The sequence below is a fragment of the Bos mutus genome, chromosome 1 (genome assembly GCF_027580195.1).
Source record: "Bos mutus isolate GX-2022 chromosome 1, NWIPB_WYAK_1.1, whole genome shotgun sequence".
Classification (NCBI taxonomy): domain Eukaryota; kingdom Metazoa; phylum Chordata; class Mammalia; order Artiodactyla; family Bovidae; genus Bos; species Bos mutus.
In genome coordinates, this window is record NC_091617.1 from 86,271,529 (window position 1) to 86,297,704 (window position 26,176).

At 39.6% G+C, this 26,176-nt stretch overlaps 1 protein-coding gene across 1 annotated transcript in view; it reads left to right on the plus strand.

The window, feature by feature from the left end:
* Positions 1-26,176, plus strand: part of PEX5L (peroxisomal biogenesis factor 5 like) — a 220,784-nt gene that overhangs the window by 98,125 nt on the left and 96,483 nt on the right. The window contains exon 7 of the mRNA XM_005892512.3: positions 13,307-13,402. Coding sequence (XP_005892574.2) covers positions 13,307-13,402 — 96 coding nt within the window. The remainder of the gene's footprint in view (positions 1-13,306; positions 13,403-26,176) is intronic.

Below are 26,176 nucleotides of genomic sequence, written 5' to 3' on the forward strand. Positions count from 1 at the left end.
GATAGATAGATTTGGCTGGAAAATGTGTCAGTGAACTTACTACTTAGCACTTTTTCCTTGTTCTACCATTTACTGTTCCTTATTTTTCAATACAAAATCTGTTCTACTCCAGTATTAGCATTGTTTATATAACAGACACAAAGAAGAGGAAAGTACATTTTGAACATTCATTCACATCTATGCCCTGTGGGACAAAATATTTACACATCAGGATTCTGACCATCACATTAAAATAAATGTGATGCTAAGAAATTACTAAGTGTAGTATGAACAATCATGATAATACAAAGAGCTACCATTTGTGAGTACCTACTAAGTATTAGGGACTCCACTATGTGCTTTTCACATATTGGATTGGCCAAAAAGTTTGTTCTGGTTTTTCCATAACATCCTACAGGAAAACTGAAACGAATGTTTTAGCCAACCCGATGTTACACCTAATACTCAAATAATCCTGTGAATTATTTTTAGCCTTACTTTGTCTCTAAAGAGTCTTAGTAGAGTCAAAATCCTTTCACTGGGGCTCCCAACTAATCCCTCGTATAAGTAAACCAGACCTGTCTGTCCACTATTTGACCCTCGACTTCAGTGTAACTGACTTGCCTATGACTAGTTACCTCCTATGGTTAAGGCTGTGCCAAGAAAACCCAAGTCAATCTCAATCTTTTCGTTTGCTCAAACACTTTACAAGGGTATACAGCCTTGATCTAAAACCACAAAGATCTCTTAAGAAATGTATCCACATTCACACATCTATAATCTCCGTGGAAATAAGTAGGATGAAATGAGCAAAAGAAATTCTCCTGAGTTTATTAGATAAGATACTGAAACTAAGAGAGGAGATACTTCGTCTGAAGTGAGTAAAGGGATAACCATGATAATAGCAAATATTATTGAGGCTATGAGAAGGCCTTCTAATATATATTAATTAGCTCTTTTGATCCTAACAAATGACTCGATGATGTAAGTTTATTTATTACCCCCATTTTATAAAGGGGGAAACTAAGGCACACTGAGACTAAGAAAATTGTCAGTGCACTCACAGCCAGTTAGTAGCCAAGAGAAGGAGGACACAGATAGAAAATGCAAGGCATCCGGAAACAGTTGTAAGTCATTAACAGCAACCCTACAAGAGAGAGGTGGGCATTACTGCTCCCGGAACTTGGCAGGAAAACAAGTCAGCTAACTTTCAGAACCAATAACCCTGGGAAGCTTAATGAATTGTAAAGGTACCATGTTCTTATCTTTGTTCATTTAAATGTAACTTTCAAAAAAGCAAATTGATAACATTTATTAGAGAAACATTTCTTGATAAGTGCATTAGAGATTTAGATTCAGGTAAAGTAATTGGTGCTGTTTCATAAACTGGAATCCTTGGAACAGTTTAATGTGGCAAGAGAACACTTATTTCTGCAGCAGGGGGAGACCTGGCATAGGTGGGCTATTCCACGGGTAGCTGGAGGGCCGGAGGATCAGCTGGGGTCCTCGGTTGCCATGGAGACCCACAATGCACTCGTCTTATTATTCCAGTGACTGCTACTCCCCTGCTGGTTGTCTGATTTCATCCCACCACATTGTCCACTTACCCACTGGTGTGCCTTTAAGCAAACACAATATGCTTTGGAAATTTCGTATGAGTCCCAACATTGTTCTCCAAAACATAATGTTAATTGCCCTGAGATAGTTCTGTCTGGATAAATCAGAGTGAATCCTTTTAGAAGGTTACCAATTGTTTGTAAAGCGTTTGTCCTTTAAATTATTTTTTGTAATGCTGCATGTTTACTTAACAAGATTTGCCTTAACTAAGCAAATTTATAACCTCCTAGTTGTAATTCCAGCCTATGGTTAAATTAGGAAAATTTCATGAATTTGGGATTTAATAATTTAAAATATTAAGTCACTCAAATGGAACAGCAAGAAAATAGACTGACTTATCTACCTGTAATAAAAAAACAGAAAGGTGTTTTTACTCTTAGAAGCATACTGCTCTTAAATATATGATCTCTTTACTTAAATAAGATGATGAAGCAGTATGAAAATTTGACTTAAAACTGACTTGCAAACTATTCAAGTAAAAAATTTCAGCTCATCAAAATTTTGTTAATGCTGCACTAACACTCAGATGGTTCACAGGAAAATCAAGGAAATGTATTTTCTCTCAAGCCAACATAAATAATCTTAGTTCAACAGGTGAGGAGCTATTTAAAAGCCTTGCTTAAAAATCATATTTCAAAATCAAAAGAGAATGAAAGCTAACAATGAGAAGAATTCTTATGTTATTCCATTTTCTTTTCAAAATATGGAGAAAGAAAAGCATAGACTAGTCTCTTTCAAATAATGCTTTGAATACACTAATCAGAGTGACAGGAGATTACAATAAATTCTATAATCTCTGTATATTGAAGAATAAAGTTTCTTGATATTGTGCAAACTGTGTAATTTGTATTCCCTGCAGCTAACCATTTAAAGAAATTATGATATCTGAAAAAATTTTTAATTTTTGAAGAATTGAAGAAATTCTTCAATGATATAAAATTAGCTTTTTAATGATATAAAATTAGCTTTTTCCATGAAGGAGTTGAGATAGTGGTAAGGCAAAAAAAAAAAAAGAACCAACTTCCACCAAAGAGTGATGCTTTACAGATTTCTTTTTCAAGTATGGACACTGGAAGGACAGCTCCAAGATAGGCTCTTCTTAACCTAAGCTGGACTACACGAGAAGGTGAGGCAGCCAGGCTCTCAAATATTGAGTCATAATCCTGACTCGGTATTTGAATCAGAGTGAACAGAATCACTCTGATTCTGCTGATTTGGGCAGAGCAAATGCTTCCTTCCACATTGTCATAATTCCATCAAGTTGGCAGTGTCCCAAACCAGAACAATTTAAACTTTAAAAGTGCAGATATGTTTTCTAAATTTTTGAAGGAGTAGTGAAAAAGGAAAGGCATACTAATAGTAATATAAGATAGGCATACTAATAGTAATATAAGATAGTCCTAATATACTATTTTAAATGTTTACAATAATCTTGAGAATTAACATTTTCTCCATTAATGAGCAATGCATCTCAGAGAACAGAAGTAGTTTTCCCAAGGTGACACAGCTAAGATGGAGAGGAGCCAGCACTCAAATCAAACCCATCAGCTTCTAAAGCCCTTGTTCTTCATCACACGTCACCTCTTATCAGCCACATCAGACTTCTCTACCTGAGCAAACTCACAGACCATCGATTTCCCTTCTCAATGCAAGCCCTGATTATTACTTGGTTTATAGGGTTAAGTGGTTTTAAAAAATATCACTTTCTTCCAGAAACTCTGAAGATGAATTAGGATTGTCATCTGATCTGAGGCCATGCACATTTTTGTGCCTCCCCTCCCAAATTCATTCTCAACCTCTTGCTCTTAGAAATGCTAATGGCTTGCATGCCATTCCTTTGCAATTTAATGAAGAAGACAATGTCTGCCATCCATAAAGCCATAAGTGAGGCAGTGGGAAAGTTTGAAACATGAGACAGATTTGAAGAAGTATGAAGAACTTTCTATCTAGTAGAAACAATTAGATAATACACTATAAATATAAATATAGTTTTGCTTTTTGGAAGACAGCACAGGAGCCACATCATCATCCCTCTTACCCTCCTGGCAACACACAGTGAGCTGCCAGTGAGGAAGAAAGCAAGGGAAGATGGAAAGAAGTAACAAAACCAAGAAGGCAGAAAGACAAGGTCAGCAGGAGGGCAAAAAGAAAGAAAGCTGAAGATCATTTTCATAGTAGATAATCCACACATACTAGGTACTCAACAAATACTTTTTATATAGTGGAATGCTAACAAAAAGGAGAAACAAAATGTTTTTCATTTTTAAAAATTTGAAAACAGAGGCTAATGGTTAAAGATGGGAAAAATGAAAGGATAAATTTTTATACTCAACAAATACTTTTTATATAGTGGAATGCTAACAAAAAGGAGAAACAAAATGTTTTTCATTTTTAAAAATTTGAAAACAGAGGCTAATGGTTAAAGATGGGAAAAATGAAAGGATAAATTTTTATTCCTTTAGCATTTGAAGCTAGTTTCAAAAAATAATTTTTAGTTGTGTTTGCTAATAGACTGTTCATCTTCTTTAAAAATCAGTCCTGATTTGCCTTGATAGTCCATAACATAGAATTGCATGGTTGGAGGCAGACGGGAACCATGGGCTACCCACCTTTGCACAAAGCTCTGGGAATCTGCTCTTGACACAAAAGGTACACCTTTTTTCTGTACTTTCAATGATAAATGTCTGCTGGCTGATTTAGAAAAAATATCATAGCCATCTTAATGAAGAAAGTGTTTAGATGATCTGTTCTATCATGAGTCCAGATTAAACAAAAGAGTTCTAAACACAGGTTTTTTTTTTTAATCGAATTTCCAAAGTCACACCTGATAAGCCCTAAGCAGAAAAATGATAACACTTCGCCAGCAAAGGTCTGTATATTCAAAGCTATGGTTTTTCCAATAGTCATGTACAGACGTAAAAGTTGGACCATAAAGAAGGCTGAGCGCCAAAGAATTGATGCTTTCAAACTGTGGTGCTGGAGAAGACTCTTGAGAGTCCCTTGAACAGCAATGAGATCAAATCAGTCAATCCTAAAGGAAATGAACCCTGAATATTCACTGGAAGGACTGATGCTGATTATCTCAGTTTGTTTCCAAGGCAAACCATTCAATATCACAGTAATCCAAGTCTGTGCCCCAACCACTAATGCTGAAGAAGCTGAACGGTTCTATGATGACCTACAAGACCTTCTAGAACTAACACCAAAAAAAGATGTCCTTCTCATCACAGGGGACTGGAACACAAAAGTAGGAAGTCAAGAGATACCTGGAGTAACAGGCACATTTGGCCTTGGAGTACAGAATGAAGCAGAGCAAAGGCTAACCAAGTTTTGCCAAGAGAATGCACTGCTGCTAAGCTGCTAAGTTGCTTCAGTCGTGTCCGACTCTGTGCGATGCCATAGACGGCAGCCCACCGGCTCCCCTGCCCCTGGGATTCTCCAGGCAAGAACACTGGAGTGGGTTGCCATTTCCTTCTCCAATGCATGAAAGTGAAAAGTGAAAGTGAAGTCACTCAGTTGTGTCCGACTCCTAGCGACCCCATGCACTGCAGCCTATCAGGCTCCTCTGTCCATGGGATTTTCCAGGCAAGAGTACTTGAGTGGGGTGCCATTGCCTTCTCCAAGAGAATGCACAGGTCATAGCAAACACCCTCTTCCAACAACACAAGAGAAGACTCTATACATGGACCTCACCAGATGGTCAATACTGAAATCAGATTGATTATATTCTTTGCAGCCAAAGATGGAAAAGCTCTATACGGTCAGCAAAAACAAGACCTGGAGCTGACTGTGGCTCAGATCATGAACTCTTTATTGCCAAATTCAGACTTATATTGAAGTAAGTAGGGAAAACCACTAAGCCATTCAGGTATGACCTAAGTCAAATCCCTTACGATTATACAGTGGAAGTGACAAATAGATTCAAGAGATTAGATCTGATAGAGTGCCTGAAGACTATGGACGGAGGTTCATGACATTGTACATGAGGCAGTGAGCAAAACCATCCCCAAAAAACAAATGCAAGAAGGCAAAATGGTTGTCTGAGGAAGCCTTACAAATAACTGAGAAAAGAAGAGAAGCAAAATGCAAAGGAGAAAAGGAAAGATATCCATCTGAATGCACAGTCCCAAAGAATAGCAAGAATGATAAGAAAGCCTTTCTAAGTGAACAATGCAAAGAAATAGAGGAAAACAATAGAATGGGAAAGACAAGAGATCTCTTCAAGAAAATTAGAGATACCAAGGGAACATTTCACACAAAGATGGGCACACTAAAGGACAGAAACCGTATGGACCTAACAAAAGCAGAAGATATTAAGAAGATGTAGCAAGAATATACAGAAGAACTATACAAAAAAGACCTTAATGACCCAGATAACTGTGATGATGTGATCACTCACCTAGAGCCAGATATCGTGGAGTGCAAAGTCAAGTGGGCCTTAGGAAGCATCACTACAAACAAACCTAGTGGAGGTGATGGAATTCCAGCTGAGCTATTTCAAAGCCTAAAAGATGATGCTGTGAAAGTATTCCACTCAATATGCCAGCAACTTTGGAAAACTCAGCAGTGGCCACAGGACTGGAAAAGGTCAGTTTTCATTCCAATTAAAGGCAATGCCAAAGAATGTTCAAACTACCACACAGTTGCACTCATCTCACATGCTAGCAATGCTATGCTATGCTAAGTCACTTCAGTCGTGTCTGACTCTGTGCGACCGCATAGATGGCAGCCCACCAGGCTCCCCCATCCCTGGGATTCTCCAGGCAAGGTAATGCTCAAAATGCTTCAAGTTAGGCTTCAACAGTACATGAACCAAGAACTTCCAGAAGTTCAAGCTGGATTTAGAAAGGGCAGAGGAACCAGAGATCAAATTGCCAACACCTGCTGGATCATAGAAAAAGCAAGAGAATTCCAGAAAAACATCTGCTTCATTGACCAAAGCCTTTGACTTGTGGATCACAATAAACTTTGGAAAATTCTTAAAGAGATAGGAATACCAAACCACCTTACCTGCCTCCTGAGAAGTCTATATGAAGGCCAAGAAGCAACAGTTAGAACCAGACATAGAACAACGGACTGGTTCCAAATTGGGAAAGGAGTATGTCAAGGCTATATATTTTCACCCTGCTTATTTAACCTGTATGAAGAGTACATCATGAGAAATGCCAGGTTGGATGAAGCACAATCTGGAATCAAGATTGCCAGGAGAAATATCAATAACCTCAGATATGCAGATGACACCATCCTTATGGCAGAAAGCAAAGAGGAATTAAAGAGTCTCTTGATGAAGGTGAAAGATAAGAGTGAAAAAGCTGGCTTAAAACTCAACATTCAAAAATCGAAGAACATGGCATCCAGTCCCATTACTTCATGGCATATAGATGGGGAAACAATGGAAACAGTGACAGACTATTTTCTTGGATTTCAAAATCACTGCAAATGGTGACTGCCACCATGAAATCAAAAGACACTTGCTCCTTGGAAGTGTCTTGCTCCTCATCAAGTGTCTATGATGAGCCTAGACAGCATATTAAAAAGCAGAGACATAACTTTACCAACAAAGATCCATATAATCAAGGCTATGACTTTTCCAGTAGTCATGTATAGATTTGAGTTTGGACCATAAAGAAAGCTTTGTGTTGAATTTTGTGTGAATTGATGCTTTTGAACTGTGGTGTTGGAGAAGACTCTTGAGAGTCCCTTGGACTGCAAGGAGATCAAACCAGTCAGTCCTAAAGGAAATCAGTCCTAAATATTCATTGGGAGGACTGATGCTGAAGCTGAAGCTCCAATACTTTGGCCACCTGAATCAAAGAAGTGACTCTTTGGAAAAGACCTTGATGCTGGGAAAGATTGAAGGCGGGAGGAGAAGATGACAGAGGATGAGATGGTTGGATGGCATCACTGACTCGATGGACATGAGTTTGAGCAAGCTCAGGGAGTTGATTGGACAGGGAAGCCTGGCATGCTGCAGTCCATGGGGTCACAAAGAGTTGGACACAACTGAGTGACTGAACTGACTGATGCTGAAGCTGAAGCTCCAATATTTTGGCCACCTGATGCATAAAAGCCAATTCATTGGAAAAGACCCTGATGCTGGGAAAGATTGAAGGCAGGAGGAGGAGGGGGCAACAGAGGATGAGACAGTAAGATGACATTATTGATTCAATGGACATGAGTTTGCTCAAACTCTGGGAGATGGTGAAGGACAGGGAAGCCTGGTATGCTGCAGTCCATGGGGTCGCAAGGAGTCAGACAGGACTTAGCAACTGAACAACAACAAGATCTCACAAACCAAGTGGCATGCCCCACCCTCCCAAAAAACTGAAGATTATAAAGGTTAAGTAATTTGTCCAAGGTCACCATTAATAGTAAATGGTAAACCAGGATTTCTCCCCAGGCAAAAAGCAGAGACATTACTTTGCCAACAAAGGTCTGCCTAGTCAAGGCTATGGTTTTTCCAGTAGTCATGTATGGATGTGAGAGTTGAACTGTGAAGAAAGCTGAGCGCTGAAGAATTGATGCTTTTGAACTGTGGTGTTGGAAAAGACTCTGAAGAGTCCCTTGGACTACAAGGAGATCCAACCAGTCCATCCGAAAGGAGATCAGTCCCTAGTGTTCGTTGGAAGGAATGATGCTAAAGCTGAAACTCCAGTACTTTGGTCACCTCATGCAAAGGGTTGACTCATTGGAAAAGCCTCTGATGCTGGGAGGGACTGGGGGCAGGAGGAGAAGGGGACGACAGAGGATGAGATGGCTGGATGGCATCACCAACTCGATGGACGTGAGTCTGAGTGAACTCCGGGAGTTGGTGATGGACAGGGAGGCCTGGCGTGCTGCGATTCATGGGGTCGCAAAGAGTCGGACACGACTGAGCGACTGAACTGAACTGAACTGAAACTGACTTTAGAGAAACTGTTTTCAATGACTGTTATATAATCTCTGCTAGTTATATTTTTCTTCTCTACAGTTAAGCAAATCCCTTTTCTCCTCCAATTCCTTCAGAAAGATACTGAGCCTTTTTAAAATGTGTTTTGGTGGAAGATATCTATCAATTGTATGAGGAGCTATGAATGATGGCTTTAGATGTTAGCCAAGAAAATTATGCTAGGACAACCACAGCCACAAATACAGTCATTTGCAAATCATATTTGACTGTTTTGATCATATGACTGTTTTGATCACAGTCATAATTTTGAATAAAGAGAATAAAGGATAATATTATTTTCAGAGTTATTTAATTCTTTCTTCTCTCCCTTCACCTAGTGCTGATCATTCAGTGCAATCGACAGCTGGGGGAATTAAATGCTTTCCTTCTTTGGAGACTGTAATACCCTAAAATCCAATTAGCTTAAATGAATTAAAATGCTGTTTTTAAAGCCAAAGCACTTCCAGGAGGTAACTGTTAATTGTAGAGCCTTTTTCAAAACCATGCAAAGAAGGAAAGAAATACGTCAGAATATATTTGTGAACTCCAGAGTTCCACCCACATACACATAATGTCAGTTCCTAGATCAGAAGTTCTCACAGTGTGGTCCCTAAACCAGCAGTGTCAGTATCACTTGGGAACTTGTTAGAAATGACAATTCTATAGCCCCACCCCACACCTACTGACTCAGAAACCCAAGGGGTGGAGCCCTGCAAACGGAAGGTGACCTGTGGGTGATTCTAATGCACACTAAAGCTTAAGAACTGCTATTATAGCCATTGTGCTACCAAAATAGCTGCAAGTCAAACTTACAGATGTGACTGTCTTGTTTATCATTCCTCTAGTTAAATATTAACAAATATCTGCAGTTTACTAGCATTATTTATGTTTTTCCATATTACAGTTTTGCCCGTAATGAAATTAGATGTAAAATATATATATATATTGTTCAAAAAGAAGGCTGTTCTTGACTGTGTGTTTAGTCTGTTTTCCATTCTCAGTCCTAAATCAGCATGTCTGGGCACACTGCTGCATTGCTAAAAAGTTTCAGAACCTTTAGATGTATACTACCCTCAGCTTGCAAACTGCCTCTGTTTACATTCAGTATCTCCTTATATTTTATAGCATTTATTTTATGCTTCCTTAGGAAAAATAGATGGCTTTAAAATGTGAGGTAGCAAACATTCAAATTAGTAATAACATAAGGCTTTCCTAACAATGTGGGAAATAGCATTTACCTAAATAGTAACTGTACTATCAAAACAAAATTTCATTTGCACGGTGAGATTGCATTTACATTTACTGTTTTAGGCAGTTAAGAGAACATAAACTGTAAGTCTAGAATCCTGAGAGATTTTCTTCTTCCTGATGTATGGTGCCTTTTGCATCCTGTGATTCATAATCCACTTGGGTCATGAAACATTGATGAACGGAAGCCAGTGACAGTAATGGAGTCCTGTTCGGTCAGGCTTCACAGGAAAGACAGATCATATTTCACTGGTGAAAAGTGCCTCTAATTAAAGGAGGTGTCTCGGGGACAAAAATGTTGGTGCTTCCTCTTTCTTCTCCTAATATCTTTCATTATTATATAAATGCACAGAGTTTATTTCTTACCATGTTGTGTCCATTTTCTTTAACTTTATCTCAATGAATATTTGTTTCATGAACGAACCTGCAGGAAAATAAAAGAGTTGGTTCTAAAACCAAAGGAATAAGGAACAGAGATTTATGTAGCCAGTTGGGAAAGAAATATCAAAATAAAAAGTTTACCAAGTTAGATACAAGGTTGATTAACTGTCTATAAGACAATAAAGTCATATCTCCTTTGGCATTAACTTCTCTACCAGGCTGTAAGATCCTAATAGGTTATCAGTTCTAAAAGGTAATCATCTGCACCTTTATATTTGTTAAGCAAATATATTATCACCCAAGAGTGTCAGATGAGGGTGGCAGTGGGCTGAACGGTGGCCCCCCCTAAAAGATATGTTCATATCCTAATCTCTGGAACCTGTGTCAGGCTTCCCCTCCCTGACTTGATTTTCTGGATTAGAAAAATACAGTAGCTTCCACAGGGCCCAGAGAATAAGGGAGGATGCTTGTTTCAGAGGCCACTGGTTCCCACCAGTGAGCAAGGCACTGATGCCAAGGCAGTAGCATCACTGCCCTGACCTGCCTTCATCACCCTCCCTTTTCTGACCACAGGCACTGCTCCAGAGGCTTCAACCCTGAGCTGTTCACAGGCATCACTCTTTACCAGGAACCCCACTAGGACATCCTGCAGCCATCCTCACCCCACCCCCAAGCCAGGGTTTACTAGCACAGACATCTGCCAGTCCAGGTACAGCACAAAAATCAAGTCCCTTTCAATCTCCTATAAACTCTCCTTAGCCTCCAGATTGGCCATGAGACCTTGACTGAGAACACACAGCTACCTTCTGGGAGTAGGGAAGAGAAATACCTTTAATTTGGTCACTCATGTATTCCCTGACAGTATATTTTCAACAAATATTTACTGATTATTTGTGGAGCACCTACTCTTAGAAGGAGGGGCCAGGGATACAGCAGGGAATAAATACATCAAGGAGGAGAAAACATAAATTAGTGTTCCAATAAATTAACCTTTCACATCCATTAAAGCAGAAGGCAGTCTAAGACTCGTTTATGCTCAGAAACATTCCTAGTAATTACTTTATTATTATTATTTTCAGCCCACGGTATTCTAGACAGCTTCTTGGCTAGCTCTCTCAACCTTGTATAAATGTCCCCGTCTCCAAGGGACAGCTTTTCTATATTTTGCATCTTCCTAAAATGGCCAGTTGAGCACAGCCTCCTGTGAGAGGCAGTGGTTTTGAGCATGGCCCAGAAGCAATGGTCCTACCACTTAGCTAGCTGTGAGACCAGGGACAAGTCAAGTCAGCTGTCTGTGCTTCAGGGACATGCAGTCAATGCTAGTACTTACCTCGGGTTGTTGAAAAGACAACATGAGTTCCAGTAGGTAAAGGACTTGAAGCAGCATCGGGCATGTAGTAAGCCCTGGTACTGGTGTTGTTCAGTCTCTAAGTTGTGTCCGATTCTTTATGACCCCATGGTCTGTAGCCCGCCAGGCTCTTCTGTCCATGAGATTTCCCAGGCAAGAATACTGGAGTGGGTTGCCATGTCTTCTTCCAAGGGATCTTCCCAACCCACAGATTGAATACTGTGTAATCATCAAAGAGCGGGGTTCCTCTTGAGGACCATTAATGGTGGAGAAAGAATGAAAAGCAACTGAACAGAAGAGATGGTAAGTGCTGGGTGGACAGCAAAGTTTTGCCATAGTTTTGGTTTTTGAATGTGGCTACTTTTAAAAATCACCACAGAGCTTTTCAACCATTTAATTCCTGGGCCCCACCTTCAAAGATCACTTCATTGGTCTGGGGTGGGGCCCAGGTCTTTTCAAGTAATTCCCCTAGAAGCAGGGATTGAGCATCCTTGCAGGCCAGTAATCTCCCACATGGCCAAGGAGCCACCCCTGCCCTGCAGTGAAAGGGGGTGGAGGACTTGACTCCAAGCCTCTCTCCCCCTGCTCCCCAAGGCCTAGCTGCCTTAGCAGTGCTGGGCCTCCTCCCGCAATCCATACACAGGCATCCTTGGGGCATGTATCACTTGTCAGACCCTGGGCTTACGGTGGGGCAGTACAAGAGTTACCAAAGTCCTCCCGCTGTGGACCCCACAGCAGAGCAAGAGGATCAGAGAAGAAGATAGATAAGAAAACAAGCAATCACATGGAGAAAAATCAGAAACATTCAATGCTCATGGAGAGAGTTCTAATCAACATACAGTGAATGCTTATTAGGAAATCCCTGGGGAAAAAATGAGATAGATCTAGGAGTGCAACGTGTGGAGACTCTCCAAGGTACATTGCTGAATAGGAAAAAAACAAGCCACAGAATAGCACCATTTACGTTTCCAAAAGCTTTTTGAAACACTGTGATATTCTATCCATGGGTGCATAAATATACATGCAAATTCAAGGGGGAAAGGTCTAGAATTATGCCTCTGACTTACCATGATTAATTTTTTTCAAAAAGAATGTAATCATTGTTTGTGAAATTTAAAATAGATATTTTTTAAATTCTAGCAAACTCTGTGGGGGATCTTGTGGAAATATTTGCATTTAGCTAAGTTGTGTATCACATTTCCTGTTAATTGTGACAAAGCAGTTGGCATTACCAGACATGATTTTATCCAAGTGACTATTTAGCAGAGAGCAGTGACCTGAGGAAATGTGGCATGAGACAGATGTGTGCCAAGAGAGGGAAGGCAAAGGAAAGAGAATTCAGCATGAAGCCCAGCTCAAGTGTAAGGAGAAAGGCCTAGCAGCTACCTTCCGTGGCTGTAGCCTTCGCAGCTTCACCTGAGGCTGATCGTCCTAACAAGCTGAAAGTGCAAACATCAGCTTCCAGGTGTATTCTATAACGGAGATTCTCCAGCCTAACTGCATGGGGAGACTTCCTGACCTATCAACGCCTTGAACCTAGACCAATGAGATGTAAGATCTTTGGGAGGTAGGGCCTGGGTGTTGATGTTTTAATATGACCTTGGCTGAGACTGTTAGAGGATGCTTGCGTGTGAGCGGGGCGCGCGCTTTGGCACCGTCCCCGTTTAAGAAGCGTTCTGTTTGCAAAGTACTCCAAAAGTGACGTCAGTCACAGGTACTTCTTAAAGTCTAGGGTACGATGAGAAAAGGAAAAATGTTTGTATTTTATATTACGTGATTCCAAAATTATGTTCGGTTTATTTCAGGCTCGACTGACCAAAGAGCAGCGCTGGGGGAGCGCCTTGCTTTCCAGAAACCATTCCTTAGAAGAAGAATTTGAAAGAGCAAAAGCAGCTGTGGAGGTAGCTTTTCGGTTTATTTTTTCTGTTTCATGTTTCTGAGAATGGAATTCAGAAAATCAAACAAGATACATATGAAGTGGGTCTTTTTTAAAAAATTGGAGGATAATTGCTTTACAGTGCTGTGTTGGTTTCTGACGTACAAAAACGTGAGTCAGCAACGTATACGTCTTAAGAATCTTAAGTATACATCTCTTCCCTCCCTTTTGAGCTCCCTTCCAGCTCTCTAGGTTGAAATGGGTCTTTATAGACATAAACAAACCATGACTATAATTGTTAGAATGAGACCTGGTTACCAGAGAACTTTTGACTTCCTACATGGGGTGACTAATAGTTGTCAACTCTTATAATTCTGTGGTAGATAAGCAATGACTGTCTGGAGTTTTGGGTCAGGAAGAACTCCAAGTCTCATCAGGCTCCCGTGATGAACCTATGCTATGCATTTGCTATGCTTCTATGAGGTCAAGCTTCATGCCTGATTGTTTTTTCTCTGACATATAGGACAATGTCTGAAACATAGAAGGTCTTGTTATCCCTGAAATATACATTTTCCTCACTGGGTGGGGGAAAAAGGCAGTGCTGAGAAATTCTAATCAATGATAGCCCATCTTGACTTGAGCCATAATTTTTTTTTTTTTTTTACTGTTGAGTGTTTAAAACAATGACAATGTTAATAAATTAAGGGAAGATTTGGGAGAATGGCATTGAAACATGTAAAATATCATGTATGAAACAAGATGCCAGTCCAGGTTCAATGCACGATACTGGATGCTTGGGGCTGGTGCACTGGGACGACCCAGAGGGATGGTATGGGGAGGGAGGAGGGAGGAGGGTTCAGGATGGGGAACACATGTATACCTGTGGTGGATTCATTTTGATATTTGGCAAAACTAATACAATTATGTAAAGTTTAAAAATAAAATAAAATTAATTAAAAAAAATAAAGGAAAATAAGAAAAAAAAAAGGAAAAACCATAAAAAAAAAAACCACTTACTTTGAACATTACTTTTCCTTGTTTAACCTTCTAATAAGAGAGGGGGTGGGGGAAGAAAGGAAAGGAAAAGGGAAGCCAAAAAAGACATCCTTGGCTGTTTTTTATCCATTTCCTTCCTGGTTAGATTTGCAAAGAGTGCATCACAGGCCCCATCTATGATTCTCACGAAAGCTTTGCTTGATGACTATTTGAGAGTGGATCTTTTCACCCAATCCAAGTATGAACTTGTCAGGACCTCCATTTCTATTACTGATGGGAAATCTTGCAAATTGAAAGTATTCCTGTAATATGGTTCATTTATGTGTCAGTCTTACCACTAGAATTTGGATGAAAGTATTATACAATGGGCAGTCTTTCAGTGATTTCATACTTGAAGTGCAATTAAATCATACTAGCAATTTAATATTAAAAAGTTCTCTATATTCTAGGAAATAATTCCAGTCAAATTTCATATCATCAATCAGAAACCTAGTAAGAGAACACTTTAATCTCATCACAATACAGTCCACCCAAATTTCTTCTTTTAGATTTAACCTTTTTATTAAAAAAAAAAAAAGTTAATGCATATTTAGTGCTCTTGAATGTGATCAACTGATAGATTTGATTGAGACCAGCTGAGTTCAAATTGTTCAACTGCATGGAGGCTGTAGCTCAATTTATCTTAAATGCAGAATTTTCTGACTAAAAGAGAATTTGTTTCTTTTGAACTCCTACTGTGTGTAATACACTGAATTAGCACTAAAAAGATTATTTGGAACCATAGAATCTTGGGGAAGAAAAGACTTTAGAATTTATCTATTCCTATTTGTAAGGAGGAGACAATGCGTTCACACTAAGAAGACATAAGTACAAAGTAACATGTCAACAAGAAAAAAAAATTGTCCATCTGTCTATTCATAAAATCACTTAATCTTAGTTTTGGTGGAGATCTTAGAAGTCATCTATTCCAACCAGTCACACAAAACAGGTTTTCTTTTTAAACATACTTGGCAAATTATTTATTCAAACATACCCTGTTTCTATTTGAACATTTCCAGTTAGGAACAACTCACTTCTTTTCAAGAAAACCTATTTCAGTTCTGGACAATCCTATTAAAAAGTCTTCCCTGAATTAGGCTGAAATTGATCTACCAGCAACTACCTGTTTTCTTACCCCTGGCTTTGCGCTCTCTGGACCAAGGCAAACTTAGGTGAATCCCTTCTCTGCATGATGCCCATCTCAACCAAGGAAGCCTGATTTTCTCCTGGTTTTTCCTTGTATGTCCTGGGAATTGAGAGACCAGCGTTGTTATTCCAACTTGCCACTAATAACTAAACATCATATCTCATTTGGAGAAGAAAATGGCAACCCACTCCAGTGTTCTTGCCTTAAAAATCCCATAGACAGAGGAGCCTGGAGGGCTGCAGTCCAGAGGGTTGCAAAGAGTTGGGTACAACTGAGCAACTGAACAACAATAATATACCTCATTAATCCATGTGAGTCTCATTTTTCCACACCTCTACAGTCCTTTCCAGCTGCAAAATCCTAAAAGGCTGTAAATTACTTCAAGTAGTTATCCTCAAACATTAATGGCTGTCTATACATGTTGGCTGCTGAACTAGGTACTAGAGATAAGGGAATGAGCTAGCTCTAGTTACCATCCAGCAGTGGCATGGAACAGATCACCGACTTAAATAAGGCATTTGCTCCCTTCCACTTTAGTTTCTTCATTGTAAGATGAGGGGCTTGGATTTCTAATGTACTAAAAGTGCTATCCATTTATAGCTTCAGGTGAAGTGACTAAGTGCAGAATTCCTAGCAAATCAGAAAACTGTAAGCATATTTGCTCAGCTGGAAACCTGGAACCGAGAAGCTTCCTTAAGGAATGAGAGAGGATGGTGCTGACCAGAAGGTGTGAACAGGTGTGGGGAAAAAGACATGAGGCATGGGGGTGGGGGTTGTATTTCACCAAGCTGATGATAAATCAGACCTACAAAACTGCACACGTATGTGAACGACTTACTTCCCGACATTATTCTTATCGAGGGTTTAATCAAAATCCTTAGCAGAAGACATAATAAAATGTGTCACAGAGTCTTGGAAATATACATGCCACTTGACTCAGCCACTTCTTAGAATTTGTCTTAGGGAAATAGTCATGAAAGTTGGCAATATTTTATCTGTAGAATTTTACGTGGTGAAAATTGGGAATAGCCCAAGTGTACCACAGCAGAATTAACTAAATTACTATCTCTACAGTAAAATGCTATATAACCATTAAAAACTACAACATAGAAAAATAATTAAGATCATGTAAAATGTCTAGTGATAATTGGAATACTCATTTATATACTGACAACTTTACAGTATGATCCCAGGTTCATAAAATTATAATAGCTTAATTCTTCATATGTTTGGAATGACTTCCCTGGTGGCTCAGCTGGTAAAGAATCTGCCTGCAATGCAGGAGACCTGCGTTCGGTCCCTGGGTTGGGAAGATCCCCTGGAGAAGGGAACGGTTACCCAATCCAGTATTCTGGCCTGGAGAATTCCATGGACTGTATAGTTCATGGGGTCACAAAGAGTCGGATACGACTGAGTGTTTGGAATACATACTCTGTGCCAGCCACTGCCTCATGAGCTTTGCATGGATTCTCGTTTAATCCTCCCAGCAGGCCTATGAGGAAGGTAATGTTACTGTTCTCATCCTGCAGATGAGAAAACTGAGGCTTAAAGATATTGCAGACATTTGCATGGCATTTTATAAGCAATTAAGATAGACTGAAAATGAAGAACTCTCATTTAGCAAGTTATAAAGTCATGATTTCCTCCCAGACTCCAGAGCCTGTATTCTGAATCACTGCACTGTATAATCAAGAGAGTCTGTGTCCAATTGTTAACAGTAGTTATCCTTGGGTGGCTAAATCACTTGGGAGTGATTTAATTTCTTCCATTAGCTTATCTGTATTTTCCAAATGTTCTGTCATAAATGTGTACTATGTTGGTAATCAGGGAAAAAGTGGTAAATTCCAATGGGCACTATAGTAGAATCTCAGATTCTTAAAGAGAACAAAAAGTGCCACATTCTTCATTTCAGGACTGATAAAGAATGGCACCGCAGATCAGCTTTATTAGAGATTGTTCTAAACAACAGCGAGACCCAGATGAAAACCGTGCCTGGGGCAAAAAAAATCATGGCTCAAGTCAGTGTTTGCAGTCTCCATTTCTATATTATCTGGTTCCAATATTCCTTCTGTTTCACATTCTATTCCGTTTTTAAACCCTCATATTTTTTTTTTTTTTGTCGTCATCCTGCCTCAGGCCTGGCACCTGATCCCCTTTCCAGCTTCTTCTGCATCTCAGCCCTTCACGAGCTCCAGGGGTACCACTGTGCTCATCTTGCACAGCAGCCGCATTGCCTGCGGTCTCCACTCTTTCCTCTGCAGGGAACATTCTTCCCCCATATCCTGGTGTGGCAGATTCCTTTTTGTCATTCAGATTCTAACTCAAGTGTCAACGCCTCAGAAAAGCTGAAGCTGACCACCAGTTGCTGCACAACAGCTCAAATTTTGTTTTTCACTCTTACATTTATCACTTTATCTTCCCTTATTTATTTTAATTTATCTGTCTGTCTGTTCTCTGTCCACTTTAAAATGTAACCTCAATGAGAAAAGGGATCTTGTCTCTTATGTAACACTGCACCTCAAGAGCTAAAACAGTGGTACCTGCATCCATGCTCAGTTGCCCAGTCATATCTGACTCTTTGCATCCCCTTGGACTGTAGCCTCCCAGGTTGCTCTGCCCATGGAATTTTTCAGGCAGGAATACTGGAGTGGGTTGCCATTTCCTCCTCTGGGGTACCTCAGTTCAGTTGAGTCGCTCAGTCATGTCTGACTCTTTGTGACCCCATGAACCGCAGCACGCCAGGCCTCCCTGTCCATCACCAACTCCTGAAGTTTACCCAAACTCATGTCCATCGAGTCAGTGATGCCATCCAGCCATCTCATCCTCTGTCGTCCCCTTCTCCTCCTGCCCCCAATCCCTCCCAGCATCAGAGTCTTTTCCAATGAGTCAACTCTTCGCATGAGGTGGCCAAAGTACTGGAGTTTCAGCTTCAGCATCAGTCCTTCCAATGAACACCTAGGACTGATTTCCTTTAGGATGGACTGGTTGGACTTCCTTGCAGTCCAAGGGACTTTCCAGAGTCTTCTCCAACACCACAGTTCAAGAGCATCAATTCTTTGGTGCTCAGCTTTCTTCACAGTCCAACTCTCACATCCATACATGACCACTGGAAAAGCCATAGCCTTAATTAGATGGACTTTAGTATTTATTTATTTTTATTATTCTCCACTTCAAATCTCAGTTTTATTTTAATTAAATGGAACCATCATTTTCATGTCTACTGCTTTTGACACAATGCACTTATAACTGGGAGATATACAGATGTGGAAGGCAAATATTTTTGTTGGAACCATTGTTGATTCATCTAACATTAGCCCATGAATATCTTTTCTTTTGTTATCCCAATCAAAATAAATTTTACCAAAGTAAAGAACAGTCAGAGAGGAAGTAATAAAACACTGATCATAATCTAATTTATCAGCTCAAAAGAAGCAATTTCAAAGTATACTTTGAAATGTTACAGCCTGAACTATAAAATGCACATTTATTCCTTTTCCCCAAAACACCTAAGTGACACAGGACGTGTACTGTGACAATAACATAAAATGAGAAGCACCTAGTCCATTTTCTTTTCCTAAGTGGCATGGTTTCTAGTAACTCCTCTCTGTCGATCCTTCAGAAATATTTACTGCATGGAAGATCATTATATACTCTGCTGATCATTATAGAATATTTTTAAAAGACAAATTTGAGATGAAGAAAGTACAAAGAATATGTACAGAGAAAAAGCCAAGTAAAATCTCAGCACCTATGGGAAATCCATTATGCTAGAGAAAATAATGCAGTTAGAGCTCAAAAAAGCCCTAATACCAACACTCTCCCTTACCACAACAAGCACTGGGATTTAAGATTGTGGTATTAAGCATCCTTCAGGCACAGCTTGGCACACCAGAAATGAAATTGTTTTCTGAGTTTTTACCTGGGGTTATTGTACACCTCTTGATGCAAAAAAGCAGGAAGCTAGCTTAAAGTGTTAAGTGAGAAATAAATGAGTGTTGAGTCTGTGTACTTTAAACTTACTCCATAAATCCCTTAGAATTCAGTATGTTTTAAAAGTAATAGAGGTTAAACAGGAAGCTGTTACATTTTATTCAATCTATGACTCAAAATTTCTGTGACTTCCAGTAAGACAGATGTTCTCTGACTCCTTCAAAAATTCTAAAATAAAGGAAAAGGAAGGTGTAGACAACTGTCATGTGGAATGAACATGTGAAGCAGTAAAGTTATTAAAATATGGGAGATAAATTACCATCAAGATGTCGGGAAAAGAGCAGAAGAGCAACATGTAATACAACAAAAATATGCAATAAGCATATAAATATTTTGTTTGTAAATTAGGACATGCATAATATACAAATATATACAGCAAACATGCAAACATTTTCTTTGTATATTGGGACATGCATATCTTGTTCACTTATTTGCCCAGTCCTTCACCTGATTCTGGCATATAAGGGATCCCCAGTAAAGGTTTTTTTAATGAATTGTGTCACACAATCTAGAATTCTGGGCACTATTTCTAGGTTATTCTCAAATTTTTATACCACAAGTTACGTAAAATAAAGCAATATATTTTTATGTTTTTCAGTATTTAATAAATACTTGTTGAATGAATGGATGGATGGCTAAATGTTAATCACATAACGTGAGAAACACTTCAAAAGTGCCCTATCACTTTCTAATGTAATTGAGTATTTGCATTTTCATAGCTGATGTAAACAATCAATTCTGTTTCTGGGGTACAGATCTCTCCCAGGGACTGCCCTGAAGTGTCTTCTGTGGCTGTCTTGGTCTCAGTGTCAGTCAGTGACACAGTCATGATGTTACAATGCCATTACAATACAGGTAACAGCAACCACTTTTGCCATGGTGTAACATTGGACCTGTTTTATATTCTGCATGATATTATCTAGGCTATACATAGACTATGTAATACCTAACAGCATGCAATTCAACTCATGTTGACCCAAAGTGCCCTAAAATTCCACTTCTTCTACTAAAGACAATTATCACCACGTACACATTTATGCATATCTTAAATGGGGAACCTGTTTGTGTGTGAAGACTGACATTGCTCAAGCTCAGGTTGAATGGTTAAATTCAGTGAGGCCTTATGTGGAGTTTTTTGCCTCCATATCCTACATTTTATTGAAAAGTCACTGCAAATTCATCTCGGCTCAAAGTATTGTAATTTTAGGTCAAAGAACCAAATATTCCTAATTTGGGCTATTTTAAAAAATGCCTGTTCCCTCAAGGAGTTTCCTCCATGCTTCCTCTTGGATTTTCTTCCTAGCCAGCAGCCTAAACATGCTGTTAGCTACAAGTCCCTAAGAAAGATGTACAGGAGGTGCAGAAGTGAGAAGCGGGGAAGGAGCCCAGGGGCTCAGTGAGGCCTGAAGCTGCCTCCCAGGAAGGAGATCCCTAGAGAGTACTATGCAGCCTCTGCAGAGAGAGGAGGTCACGTGGGCAGTCAGCACACCTGCAACCACACGTCAGAAATGTCTCTTACCACTGTCAGCAGAGAGGAAACAAGCCAGCCAGCCTCTGGAGCTGTGTTTACCTAGTTAGTCTCTCTAGGTGCCTCAGCCTTCAAAGTAAACCAGATGTAGCAACAAATTCATCAGGACATGTTTTGTTTTGTTTTTTTAATTTATTTTTTAATTGAAGGATTATTTCTTTACAGAATTTTGTTCTTTTCTGTCAAATCTCAGCATGAATCAGCCATAGGTATGCATGTGTCCCCTCCCTCTTGAACCTCCCTCCCATCTCCCTCCCCCCATCCCACCCCTCTAGGTTAATACGGAGCCCCTGTTTGAGTTCCCTGAGGCATACAGAAAATTTCATTGGCAATCTATTTTACATATGGTAATGTAAGTTTCCATGTTACTCTCTTCATACATCTTACCCTCTCCTCCCCTCTCCCCATGTCCATAAATCTGTTCTGTCTTTTTCTCCACTGCTGCCCTGCAAATAAATTCTCCAGTACAATCTTTCTAGATTCGGTACATATGCATTAGTATACAATATTTATCTTTCTCTTTCTGACTTACTTCACTCTGTATAATAGGCTCTTGGTTCATCCACCTCATTAGAACTGACTCAAATGCATTCTTTTTGTGGCTGAGTAATATTCCATTGTGTATATGTACCACAATTTCTTTATCCATTCATCTGTCGATGGACATCTAGGTTGCTTCCATGTTCCAGCTGTTGTAAATAGTGCTGCAGTGAACAGTGGGATACATGTGTCTTTTTCAATTTTGCTTTCTTCAGGGTATATGCCTAGGAGTGGATTGCTGGGTCATACGGTGTTTTTATTCCTAGTTATTTTAAGGAATCTCCATACTGTCTTCCATAGTGGCTGTATCAGTTTACATTCCCACCAACAGTGCAAGAGGTTCCCTTTTATCCACAGTCCCTCCAGCATTTATTGTTTGTAGACTTTTTGATGATGGCCATTCTGACCGGTGTGAGGTGATATCTTGTAGTTTTGATTTTCATTTCTCTAATAATGAGTGATATTGAGCATCTTTACATGTGTGTGTTAGCTATCTGTATGTCTTCTTTGGAGACACATCTGTTTAGGTCTTTTCCCCACTTTTTGATTGAGTTATTTGTTTTTCTGGTATTGAGTTGTATGAGCTGTTTGTATATTTTGGAAATTAATCGTTTCATTTGCTATTATTTTCTCCCATTCTGAGCATTGTCTTTTCACCTTGCTTATAGTTTCCTTTGCTGTGTGAAAGATTTTAAGTTTAATCAGGTCCCACTTGTTTACTTTTGTTTTTATTTCCATTATTCTAGGATCTTTGATTTATGTCATCGAGTGTTCTGCCTATGTTTTCCTCTAAGAGTTTTATAGTTTCTGGTCTTACATTTAGGTCTTTAGTCCATTTTGAGTTTGTCTTTGTATATGGTGTTAGGAAGTGTTCTAATTTCATTCTTCTACATGTAGCTGTACAGTTTTCCCAGCACCACTTATTGAAGAGGTTGTCTTTGCCCCATTGTATATTCTTACCTCCTTTGTCAAAAACAAGGTACCCATAGGTGCATGGGTTCATTTCTGGGCTTTCTGTCTTGTTCCGTTGGTCTATAGTTCTATTTTTATGCCAGTACTGAACTGTCTTGATGACTGTAGCTTTGTAGTATAATCTGAAGTCAGGAAGGTTGATTTCTCCAGCTCCATTCTTCTTTCTTAAGACTTCTTTGGCTATTCAGGGTCTTTTGTGTTTCCATATGAATTGTGAAATTTTTTGTTCTAGTTCTGTGAAAAGTGCCATTAGTAATTTGGTAGGGGTCACATTGTATCTGTAGATTGCATTTGGTAGTATAGTCGCTTTTACAATATTGATTCTTATACCCAAGAACATGGAATATCTCTCCATCTGTTTATGTCATTTTTTAATTCAATCATCACTGTCTTATAATTTTCTGTATATAGCCCTTTTGTCTCCTTAGGTAGGCTTATTCCTAGATATTTTATTCTTTTTGTTGCAGTGGTGAAGGGGATTGATTCCTTAATTTCTCTTTCGGATGTTTCATGTTTAGTATATAGGAATGCAAGTGATGTCTGTGTGTTGATTTTGTATCCTGCAGCTTTGCTAAATTCCCTGATTAGCTCTAGTAATTTTCTGATAGTATCTTTAGGGTTTTCAATGTATAGTATCACGTCATCTGCAAGCAATGAGAGCTTTACTTCTTCTTTTCCAATCTGGATTCCTTTTATTTAAGTTTCTTCTCTGACTGCTATAGCTAGGACTTCCAAAACTATGTTGAATAATAGTGGTGAGAGTGGACACCCTTGTCATGTCATCAGGACATGTTTTAAGCTCTTTCTATGGGCCAGGCACTGGACTAGGTGCTAGGAGTTGAAAATTGAGTAAGATAGCTCTGCCCTTAAAGCTCTGGAAGAATTGGAGGTATTTGCAGCTCGGGAGATGATCAAATATGATTATCCCATGGTATAGTTATTATGGTTTTACATGCCCAGCTCCACACTAGATGTTGACCTCTTACAGGTGGGACCATGTTTCATCTCTGTATTCCTAGCACCTTTCAGAGATTCTGATACAGAACAAGGCCCCACAAACTTTTGCTGGCTAAATAAATGAACAGATTGGCAACGCTAATGCATTTATTTCATCACAGTATCTCTTCTTTAATGTGTGTTTAATAAATATCACTAACCTACTAACAAGATGAACTTTGTACCCTGACAAGCCTCATTGAAAGCTGTCTCCTAACTTCCCATTTCTATGTCCTCTCTCAAAGGATACAGTGCTCAAGATTTCTTTCCAGTGCATGCATGCTCAGTTGCTTCAGTCATATCCAACTCTTTGTGACCCCGTGGACTATAGCCCTCCAGGCTTCTCTGTCCATGGGATTCTCCAGGTAAAAATACTGGAGTGCCACGCCATCCTCCAGGGGATCTTCCCGACACAGGGATCGAACCCAGTCTCTTAAAATCTTCTGCTAGGTGGATTCTTTACAACTAGTACCGCCTGGGAAGCCCAAAGTAAACACCTGAACAAGGACTTGAATCCTGGACCCTCAGATAAGAAGTCTGATGCTGTACTAACTAAGCTAAGAACATAGCTCTCAAGATAACTCCTCATCAGACTTGAGGCTAATTTTCCCTCAGCAGCACTAATGTATATGAAAAACACAGCATATTAGTAATTACTATTTAAGGACATGGTTAGTGAAAGAGTTTAATGCTAACTAGTAATTCCTTCATCTGGAGGTGTGACTGACTTTATCTCTGTTAATTTTGACTTGGAAATGTCATGCTTAAAACAATGTAATGCTTGATAGGCACCTTAGAAATCTTAAATGCTTGAAGGGAATTGGAGGCCATTCTTGAACTCCTTTTGTTAATATAGTATTATGAAAGAAACTGCTGGCTTGAATGCCCTCCTGCCAAGACGATTATCTGTCTGTCCCACCCCCTCATATTTTCTCTTGCTTTCTATGACAGTGTCACCTCTTTGAAGTAGGTGGAAGAGATTAATGGATTAAACACTACTTAAATCATTCTGACTTAGATTCAATATCCAAAAAAGAGAAAATCTTCTGAAAATATGTGGAAACATTCTTTGGGCGATACTGGAGAAATCTTGAGGTTAACTGCTTAAGATACAGATACCCTAAAAGCTTAGCATACCATGTTAGCTAGCATGCTTCCCATGTCAACTGTAGATAGGTCATGTAAAGATTAGATGTGTTGTGAATTCACTGGGCAACTACAGAAGAAAGGAAAGTATATTTTGACTAACAGCTAGAAGTCTCTGCTACAGATACGCTCCAGCTCTGATACTTGTAGGAATATTCAAAAACCTCTCTCTCAATCTCTCTCTCTCTCTTTTGTTGGATATCTTTTTACTTTTAAGATCAGATCAGACGCTCAGTCATGTCCGACTCTTTGCAACCCCATGAATCGCAGCACGCCAGGCCTCCCTGTCCATCACCAACTCCCGGAGTTCACTCAGACTCACGTCCATCGAGTCAGTGATGCCATCCAGCCATCTCATCCTCTGTCGTCCCCTTCTCCTCCTGCCGCCAATCCCTCGCAGCATCAGAGTCTATTCCAGTGAGTCAACTCTTCACATGAGGTGGTCAAAGTACTGGAGTTTCAGCTTTAGCATCATTCCTTCCAAAGAAATCCCAGGGCTGATCTCCTTCAGAAGGGACTGGTTGGATCTCCTTGCAGTCCAAGGGACTCAAGAGTCTTCTCCAACACCACAGTTCAAAAGCATCAATTCCTCGGTGCTCAGCTTTCTTCACCATCCAACTCTCACATCCATACATGACCACAGGAAAAACCATAGCCTTGACTAGACGAACCTTTGTTGGCAAAGTAATATCTCTGCTTTTGAATATACTATCTAGGTTGGTCATAACTTTCCTTCCAAGGGGTAAGCGTCTTTTAATTTCATGGCTGCAGTCACCATCTGCAGTGATTTTGGAGCCCAAAAAGATGAAGTCTGACACTGTTTCCACTGTTTCCCCATCTATTACCCATGAAGTGATGGGACCAGATGCCATGATCTTCGTTTTCTGAATGTTGAGCTTTAAGCCAACTTTTTCACTCTCCACTTTCACTTTCATCAAGAGGCTTTTTAGTTCCTCTTCACTTTCTGCCATAAGGATGGTGTCATCTGCATATCTGAGGTTCTTGATACTTCTCCCAGCAATCTTGATTCCAGCATCTGTTTCTTCCAGTCCAGCGTTTCTCATGATGTACTCTGCATATCAGTTAAATAAGCAGGGTGACAATATACAGTCTTGACGTACTCCTTTTCCTATTTGGAACCAGTCTGTTGTTCCATGTCCAGTTCTAACTGTTGCTTCCTGACCTGCATACAAATTTCTCAAGAGGCAGATCAGGTGGTCTGGTATTCCCATCTCTTTCAGAGTTTTCCACAGTGTATTGTGATCCACACAGTTAAAGGCTTTGGCATTGTCAATAAAGCAGAAATAGATGTTTTTATGGAACTCTCTTGCTTTTTCCATTATCCAGCGGATGTTGGCAAGGAGCAATAATATAATTCTATTTATCTGGAACCTACAAAATCTCATCTTCTTCATTGAAGTATAGGTGACTCAATACAGAATCTG